This window comes from Crassostrea angulata, chromosome 6, assembly GCF_025612915.1.
Source record: "Crassostrea angulata isolate pt1a10 chromosome 6, ASM2561291v2, whole genome shotgun sequence".
In the NCBI taxonomy this organism is placed as follows: Eukaryota; Metazoa; Mollusca; class Bivalvia; order Ostreida; family Ostreidae; genus Magallana; species Magallana angulata.
In genome coordinates, this window is record NC_069116.1 from 37,461,674 (window position 1) to 37,471,322 (window position 9,649).

At 34.4% G+C, this 9,649-nt stretch overlaps 1 protein-coding gene across 1 annotated transcript; it reads right to left on the reverse strand.

Annotated features, from left to right (window-relative positions):
- Nucleotides 1-271: 271 nt before the first annotated feature.
- On the reverse strand, nt 272-9,649 carry LOC128187224 (multidrug resistance-associated protein 1-like). The gene is made up of 26 exons (XM_052857506.1): nt 9,524-9,649; nt 9,078-9,266; nt 8,595-8,720; nt 8,338-8,475; nt 7,993-8,118; nt 7,840-7,898; nt 7,606-7,737; nt 7,364-7,516; nt 7,029-7,206; nt 6,672-6,929; nt 6,517-6,582; nt 6,282-6,419; nt 6,010-6,156; nt 5,683-5,834; nt 5,232-5,535; nt 4,902-5,069; nt 4,485-4,805; nt 4,146-4,371; nt 3,753-4,063; nt 3,355-3,554; nt 2,857-2,983; nt 2,441-2,689; nt 1,479-1,637; nt 1,173-1,339; nt 865-1,059; nt 272-683 (listed from the first exon to the last, which is right to left on the reverse strand). The coding sequence occupies exons 1-26, from the start codon at nt 9,578-9,580 to the stop codon at nt 572-574; spliced, it is 4,458 nt and encodes a 1,485-aa protein (XP_052713466.1). The 5' UTR covers nt 9,581-9,649; the 3' UTR covers nt 272-571.

Genomic DNA, 9,649 nt, shown 5'->3' on the forward strand with positions numbered 1-9,649 from the left:
GTATTAAATAACACTGAATGTACTGTAATTAAAAAGCAAATACATGTATGTGCAAGAAACTTGTCTGCGAAAAAAAATCTCGTTATTGAAATTGTCGAAGTGATTGAGTTTTAGGCTGGAACTTTTAGAAAGGATAACGTTACCCCTTTACGTATCACAGACGGTCAGCAGAAAATGAATAGACTTTTTTTCTTGCACGTAAACATGTAGGGAACAACTGCTTGAGGAACCATATAACATTAATTTACAAGAAAACACACGTGTTCATAGATATAAAATTCCTTTTATTAACAAAATCTACTTGTGGTAGAATATGTATAAATCACATTTTGTAAAACAATGAACACAAATATGGTAGAGATAGACACCAAGTATGGATGTACATGTATACACATTACAAACACCAGTTTATGACAACAATAAACACTGAATTATAGTGTGTAGCTCAAAGTTGATTGCACTTCTTTTTTTCTTAGGTAGGAAGTACAATCTAAGTCAATGTAATGGAATGTCATGGAAGCATCTTTGCAACCTAAGATAATTTAATGGAATGTCAAGGAAGCATCTTAATCTACACAAGATTAGCTGCTTTGGCCATTGAATGAAATATACTATTTTCATCTTTCAACAATACATCTGGACTGTCAAATTCTTTAATCTGGCCTTTATCTAGTACCATGATTCTGAAAAAGAGAAAAAAAGTTTTAAACTATTTACATGAATTATGTGTGAAATTAAGGGTTCCAATAAAAAGCTATTGCAACAGATGAAAATAGATGGCTGATTTACTGCGGGGTTTGAATTTAACAGTACATAATTATAAAATGGGTTACTGCACAGATGATTGGAGAGTATCTCAATTACCTGGAGTAGTCTAGAACTGTGTTAAGTCTGTGGGCTATAGTGAGGATAGTACAATCAGAGAACTCCCGCCGTATAGTGTTCTGGATTAAGTTGTCTGTTTTCAGATCCACGGCGGCTGTAGCTTCATCTAGGACCAATATCTTGGACTTCTTCAGAAGTGCGCGCGCGAGGCAGATCAACTGTCTCTGTCCAACACTGTAACAACACACAAGAATATAAATAATCTTTTTTCAAAAGTATATTTCATTCAAGATTCAAAGATGGAAAGGCCTTGCGTTTCAATATGGTTATAATCATGTTTAACGAACCTGAGATTTTCTCCTCTCTCTGAACATTCGTAAAGTAGGCCACCTTCGAGAGATTCCACATATTTTTTAAGATGAGCGTGTTCCAGAGCCTCCCATAAATCCTCGTCAGAGAAAGAGTTGAACGGGTCCAGGTTCATTCGTAATGTACCAGAAAACAACACAGGATCCTTAACAATGAAAAAAAAGATCAATTCTGTGAAATTCTGAGTCCATGTACTGCATTATATACAAGACAAGTTGTGATTACTTGTATAGCTTCTTTCCAGTAAATTTATTCATTATTTTTCTCAGACGGTAAATTTATACCTGGGGAATAATTGTCAGCTTAGAACGAAGGTCGTGCAAGCCAATGGTTGATATGTCTACATCATCGATGATTATACTTCCGCCGGCCTTTTCGAGAATTCGAAATAATGCCAGAGTTAATGATGATTTCCCTGCTCCCGTTCTTCCAACGATTCCAATCTGAAAAACAACGATAAATCTAACTTTATGGACGTAAACACTACTATTTATCCTAATGTAGATATAATATATATAGATGTCTGTTCGTAAAACTTTTTTATCAAATATTTTATTTTTTCCAAAACAAAATATGTATGCCAAAGGACTATATATGGTATGGGCCTAAAATGGCCCCCTAAAAGGAATATCATTATTTTACTGCAATTCTTTGTTTTCTTTGTACAGAAATATATGTGATGTTTTTACTTCATGTTCATTTTGATTCAAGTGCCCACTATTTAGAAATACGGCAATGTAAAGACAACCTTTTCCCGCCATTTTTGCAATTTTAGCATAAAAAAGCTTGTTTTCAAGCAGTTTTTCTTTCAGGAAACATAGAGCGCATGCTTGAACCAACAAAATATTTTAATCAGAGATGTATCTAGCCAAGTCTAATAAGTGACAAAAAATTTGTCCTGGTTCAAGCATGCGCTCTATATTTCCCATTCGTAAAAAGATGAGAAAAATGTCAATTTTCGACTGATTTTGATTGAATTATAGAAATAGCGTCACTTCTGACGTCATATACTGCAAGTGACTGCAAATAAATCAAACAAATATGTGAAAAATATATTTTATATCAACTCTTCTAAATTATAACACAACATTTTAATGTACCCGAAACACTTTAAAAAATGGTGAATTATGGGGGCCAAATTTTACTCTTATCATATATAGTTCTTTGTAGTCCATTTTATAATAGAAATAAATAAATATAAATATATATTTAAAAAAATGACAGAAAGATTAACTGTATCTTTTACCTTCTCCCCGGGTGTAATATCGCAATCAATTCCTTTCAGAACCAATTCCAAATCCTCTCTGTACCTCAGACTGAAATTGGAAAACTTCACGTGACCTCGTTGAGGCCAATTAGAAGCAGGTTCAGTTTCTTTGATTCTCCAGTCAGCTTCAGGTTTAAGGTTTATGTATTCCTGGATTCTTTCGACCGTTATAATGTTTGTGTCCATCTCCGTGAAAGCAAAAACAATCCACCTTAGTGTATCTGTTACCTAAAACATAGAGATTCATAGAAAATGATTGGATGATGGTAAAGTATTTAGCAGTATTTTATTGACGCTTATAAAGGAAAGTGGAGTGACAATAGACTTTTTTAAAATTAATCGAATTATGTCATAATACAATAGCTTTAGCAATTGCAAATGAATATGATACTTACATTGCCAGCATATGTCATGATCAAAGCTATCATTCCGCTTGATAAAACATCTCGACGGTAACAAGCCAACACGCAAGCAACGAACACCAACAGATTTCCCAAATATCCTAAACGAAAGTTCAGCCACCTGCAAAATACAAAATAATTATGAACAAGGAGTAATAACTGCTTTTTTGTCGAATCACTGACGAGAAAAACAATGCAATTTTACTAAAGCATTTTACGGACTAGTTCTACTACATTGTAAACAATAGTTTGCCTAAATTTCATGCAAACACAATTTTTATCTCAAAAATGTTTAAATAAAGTTTTGCCTCTTTCAAAAATAACAAAACAAAAACATAAATATTATCTACAAACTTATTTTTTAAATGAATTCCCTTTGTGTTCCCTTCTGGTTATCAGGATCAATGGTTTGAAAAATATATTACTATTCCAACCAAGCTTATTATTTTACTTCAAAGTAATAAATTATATAGCTAAGCATCCTTTACAAACCTGTAACAGGAAAGAGTTGTCAGTTCAGCTTTGTGATACGCATCTCGTCGACGGTCACACTCCTGCGCAAATAAAGATGTTTTGTTGAAAGCTCGAATGGTCGTCGCTCCCTGGATAGATTCACTGAAGAAAGAATACTGAGGGGATCTGAGCGCTTTGTTCATTCTTCTGCATTGACCCGCTGCAACACTAAATAATCTCTACAATGGAAGAAAACTAAAACGTAAATTTTATTTGTATATGTAAATGTGAAGTATATCAAAGTTATTATAAAGTAAAATGCTAGACTTTGAATATCATCCTTATGAGTAAAGAAAACTAACTACTTTTCAATATCTTTAAAAATAATGCCAAAAATAAGCCGTTCAATTTATTCTGTCACGTTATTGTGTATATACCTGAATCAAAAAATACATGATGAACAGCGGCACCAAAAAGTAGACCATTGACGGCATCCCAGAAGTGATGACAATTAAAGTGAATACGATCTGCGGGAAGGTGTGCATAAAGCTCTTGGTAACCCACGGAAGAGAGTGTTCCAAACATTCCATGTCTTTTGAGAATCTATTGACCATTCTGCCAACTGGAGTATTTTCAAAGAAACTGAAAGGCGCTCTCATCACACCGGCCAAAGTCTTCTGGTGAACCTTTTTGGCTGATGTTACCACGATGAATATTACAGAAAGTTCTCCAAGTACGTTTAAAAGAGCTGCAAAAATCAAGAATATGGTCAATAACAATTTTCCTGGTACATATAGGGTGTAAGCCCTGAACAACAAGCGTGTACTTACTGTTGATCAGACCAATGAGTCCAAATCCCTTTATTTTGTAACCTTGTGAGATGACTTGGGCGCTTGAATTAAGTTCTGTTTTGTTGTCCGAGATGTCAGAGTCCCATTCACTGAGCCAGTAATTTTTGTAAAAGTCGGCAGCGTTTTGTGCAAGACACGCCGCAAACATGACTAAAAGGACTGGTCCTACGATTTTTAGATAAGTACCATAGGCGGACCATTTTGCCTACAAAATTTTAAACGTTTTACGTTTTAAAATTCAATTCACATCAGAAAAAGGAAAAGTCAGTTTGTAGGAAAGTAAGTAAGCAAACAATATTCTTTCGAGACTTGACTCACCTCATCAAGATTAACAGACTCTTCTTCGATGAATTTAGAATCTTTACATCTTTCCTCGTTCTCTGTGTCTTCTTTGGTGTTTAAATGATCGATTGTTGACACCTGTCTGTCGAACGATGCGGGTCTAGTACTTCCATCGGTCGATTCATCGTCAGAACTTGATTCCTCCTGAAGGTGGGTTCGTACAAATTCAGCAAAGGCACCATTTCTCTCCATTAGTTCCGTATAGGTCCCGACTTCTGATACTTCTCCGTTTACCAAACTGATGACTCTATCCACGTATGGTAAGAAGCTTATGGCATGGGTAACAAGAACGCGGGTCTATAAATGTAAGAAGTAAACATTAGTCATGCTATAGCGTAAACAAAAATCATGAAAATTGTGAAAAGTACTTGTTTGAATTAAAACAAAACCAACCTTATTTCTGAGAAGCCCTCTTTTTCCTATCACTTGATCAAATAGATGTCTGCCTACGCGAGCGTCTACAGCACTGAGGGGATCGTCCAATAAGTAAATGTCAGCATCATCGTACACTGCACGCGCCAAACTGACTCTTTGTTTTTGTCCACCGCTCAGATTAATTCCCTGTGAAAAAAAAAAATCAAAATTAAAATTTAATACGTACATTCTTAATAGCATTTACTTCAACTGCACAGGAACGCTAAAAACGCTAATTTTAACTACACTCCAAAATTTTGCTATAATTTTTTATCTGAATTAAGTGTGTACAACAAGTATTTTCAATACCTTTTCTCCTATTTCTGTTTCATCTCCTTTAGGAAGAATGTCAAGATCAGCTTGTAAAGCACATGCTTCTACTGCTTTTCTATAGTTCTTGACATTCATTTTTCTTCCAAACAGAATGTTTTCTCTCAGGGTATTATTTTGAATCCATGCTTCTTGGGTCACAAATGCTACAGAACCTTTGACATCGACCGTTCCAGAGATTTTCTCCATTTCTCCAATAGCGGCTGACATAAGTGAAGATTTTCCGGCTCCAACCGAACCAATCACTGCCACCAGTTCGCCATTAGAGACATCCACATCGATACTGTCAAATCAAGTTTACAAAGTTATAGCCTTCATTAACATTGTCAAATTCGACAGAGACATTTTAATAAAGATTTAATTAAGAAGCTAGCATTCTAAGTTTAATTAACATCACATTATCACTTTATCATGTAACTTTTGTCGTTACTTTTTTAAGGAAGGACTTTTGGCTTTGTTCCATGTGAATGATGCAGCTTTCATTGTTATGGCTTTCTCTGCGTCTTCGCTGTGTTGGATGGCTGATTCGTCTATTTCTTCACGATTCAGAAATGTTTCAATTCTTTTAAGGGAAACCGATAACTGTGAAAAATTACGATTGAAAATCAATAAATATAGAAAGTAGTATAACGTTAAAAAATAGCTTTGATATTCTAAACAGTAATTTGTAACAGTATACTATAATAGACGACTTGGAAGACTTGCGATTGGTTTTGGAGTTTAAGCAATATGTTAATCTTGCATGCATCCCACTCACCTCAATAAGAGAGGTAATGGCTATTGGCATATACATAAGCGGACCACGGAAAGCTGAAATCATGGACATTATGAAATAGATTTTCTTTGTTGTTAATACATTTCCCTCGTCTAGCCACAGGTACACCGCAAAGATCGAAAAAGTGAACTGCAAAGAAATATATCAAAAAATTTGATCAAGGATTCTACCATCAAATGTTAATAACAGTATGATGAAATAAAAACCCAATTTATTAAAAATTAAAAACATTGTTATGTATAATTGTTTCTTACCAGAAATTCGGACATTTGCCAGCAGAACATATTAACTATGTCTAGATATCTATTCTTTGTCTTCTCGTGAATTTCCTGCGATCTTATGGATCCAATTTTGTCTTCAAATGAGGATTCCCATGCATACAGTTTCAATACCTGCAATTCATACAAAGTCATGTATATTGAAGCCCAGTATGTTTAACGGATGTCAGTGTACAATTTTTGAGAGAGAGAGCGAAAGAGAGATATTTACCTTCATTCCATTGAAGACTTCATTCAGAACTTTCATTCTCTTATCCGTTATATCCTTTCCTTCTTTCTGTAAGGCACAATAAAGTTATATACATGTAATGTGAGCCTATATTAGATAAACGCATTCGCAGACGTTAAGGTATAAATTTTACTTACATTGATTTTGTGTTGAGCTTTTGCTATAACAGCAATTAATGGAACAAATACTACAAGGAGAAAAAATGCAACTAAAGCAGACGATCCCAGTTCCTGGTACAAGAAGTACATCGCTATGCATGCCTGGACAGGCCCAAGCAACAGAAGGTGCAGCTCAAAAATGGATCTGTGATTAATTTTCGTGGCGTCATCTGACATCAGGTTGACCATTTCGCCAACAGTGCATTCCTGCTTGGCTTTATTGGAAAGTTTAGCCATCTACAAAGAGAAAATCAAGAAAGGAATGGATGTATGAAAATGAAAAAAAAATGGAAAATTGGAAAAACTTTGCGATAATATTGTTACTTGCTGTTATACCTTTCTATATATGGCACCACAAACTGAAGTCCTGATTTTGATTCCAAGCATATGACCCACGTGGTCTGAGTGAGTGTCTTGAAATGTGTGTACAACACCGTACAAGAAGTAAGCAGAGGCAAGAAAAATTCCATGCCAAAGATAGTCGTCTGCATCTTCAGCAAAATTTATCAAACTCCTAGAAATAGCAATGAATTGTGATTTCATATTTTATTCTATACGTTTGATAATAACATATTTTTTCAGAGCACAATTGGCCTATAAAGGTATATATTCACATAAACCTATGTCAATTTCCTTTACATATAAAACATTAAAATCTGACATGTGCCTACCTAAATATCAGAGGGCCAATGAAACTATATAGATATATTGGGACGGTTATTAGGAAGTGGATGAATATCTCGTAGAAGTGGATCTTCATAATAACTCTGGACAGGCATGCTTTTATGTTCCCGCTGCAAATATTTTGGTTGACATCAGTTCTTCTGAAACATATTAAAAAATGTTGTGACAAGTCCTTTCATTACATAAACTTCATATTTTGTTTAATTTAATTTTTATAGGAAATATTCACCTTTTCTGTCGATTCAAATCATCACGCCAAGCTTTCTGAAAAACTGGAACGGTGGATTCTGCTTTTAAGTCAGCCGAAAGTTCTATCAAATCCTTCGCCTCTAATGGTCTCTTGTAGGCGTCTTTCACAATTCTAAAAAAAAAAATACAACAATATTTAATAAGTATCTCAGAGAAGTTTGACATTTTTCAAATTCTATAAATATTTATTTTTTCATTGTTGTTTTTTACTTACCTTGTAAACCAGGAAAATGCAAGCGCCGACATGATGGGGCTATTTTCAAGACACGATTTCTATAACGATAAATTGTATATTATAATTCTGTATAAAGACATTTGAATCATTATTTCAACTTTTCATGAACGCATGAATCTAGGGACATCATACCTTAGATTTGGAACCGTCATCCTCTGGAAAATTGTCGATGAAAAAGCCAGTGAGGAAAAGTTCGGCAATGGACAACAGGAGTTGTAGAGGCAGCAGGCAAGCGCTGAAATGAAGGCTCATTTCCTCCTGTAACAATACACAAATTTTACACGTGTTTATATATTTCATTCAATATAGTTTTTAAAAAATTGCAAAATTTCAACATTTTTAATATCTTTTGTTTTATAATTGAATTATAATCGATTTCCTTAAAAATTGGGGAAGAAAGAGTTCAATATTTTTACGGTTTTTTTTCATCTATTAAAAAAACACATTTATCGTTTGATAAGAAAACCTTAGCAATACCTGAACGTATAATCCTCTGATCTGAGACTGGAGGTTTAGAGTAAGACAAACTGTCGTAAGAAACCAATAAACAAATAATAGTCCAGAAGATTGCATTCGATGACGTCGTTCTGTTAACATGACGTGGTTGGCCACCATCTGAAACACAGACACAAAAATCACACATCGTTGAAAGAGGCCTACATTATCTAATAATATACGACAAATTATAAAGTTTATTTCTTGAGAGTCTACTTAATTGTACAGTGTGAACTAACCATAGTAATTCCTGTCAATGCTGGGGAGATGAATTCCGGTTTCACATTCGACTCCGTCAGGGAGTTCACAAACACGGTTTCTATACATTCTAGAAACGCGAGAAGAGCTAGACCAAGGCACAGGACCTAAAACAAGGCAAATCAAACAGAAACTTAATGTATTGTCCTTAATAAATTTTATTTTATCAAATTGAAATTATCGGGTACTTAATTTAATTTGATAAATAAAATCAGTAAATGACAGTACCAGATTCCTAATGATACGCGATGTTTGCGATATTTGCCTAAAATCGCGAGAACAATATCTCGCTGATTTTAAAAGCACGCTTGTAGTTTTTGGACAGATTTAAACTAAATGAAACGACGAAGAAAATCGGCGTTGGCGATTTTATATTCTATTGAGTTGTTGCAAAGTTGAGTCGTGAATTCAAATAATTAAGTACCCGCGTAGAATAAGGAATCTACAGTACTGAGCAAACTTACATATTTTGCAAGGCTTAACGCTGATTGGCACACAGGCTGGGATTGTCTTGAACTTTCCTTAGAGGACAATATCCAAAGTCTAAGAGGGGATATGACAAGTAACAGGATACATGGTATCCATCGGAGTATAGTCTTCTGGAAGCACGGAGTCAGATCCGGATAAGCAGTATTCCATGTAACGTTGGAGTCCTGAAAATAAAATTAATGTAAATCATGCAATGTCTATACTCAATGTTATATCCTTAAACAATTAAATAACAAATATCAAGGAAATGAGTATAAAGATAAATATTTCATATTGTTGTGCAATCGTCAGAAATTATTTTTATTCATTTGCAAAATTTGAAGATATGAACTGAGATTTTTATATTATTTTTTTCATTTGAGCAAAACAATGCCGTATTTTATTTTCGACACATGGGTAGTAGGTCGATTTCAAACCTTACCCACAAAGGATCCCCTGAACACATCCATTCAATCTTGTTGACGATGTGATCGTTCATTTTGTTCTGTAGTCTTTATCATAAAGTGTCAGGTATGATTTACCTGTTAACCGACTCGGGGTATATATA

Bases quoted from the DNA above. Each gene is read 5' to 3' on its own strand.
- LOC128187224 (XM_052857506.1), bottom strand. From the start codon at position 9,580: ATGAACGATCACATCGTCAACAAGATTGAATGGATGTGTTCAGGGGAT. The intron at 1,060-1,172 runs GTTCGTTAAACA...GTGTTGTTACAG, and splicing joins GAGAGAGGAGAAAATCTCAG to TGTTGGACAGAGACAGTTGA. The intron at 684-864 runs GTAATTGAGATA...TCTCTTTTTCAG, and splicing joins ACAGTTCTAGACTACTCCAG to AATCATGGTACTAGATAAAG.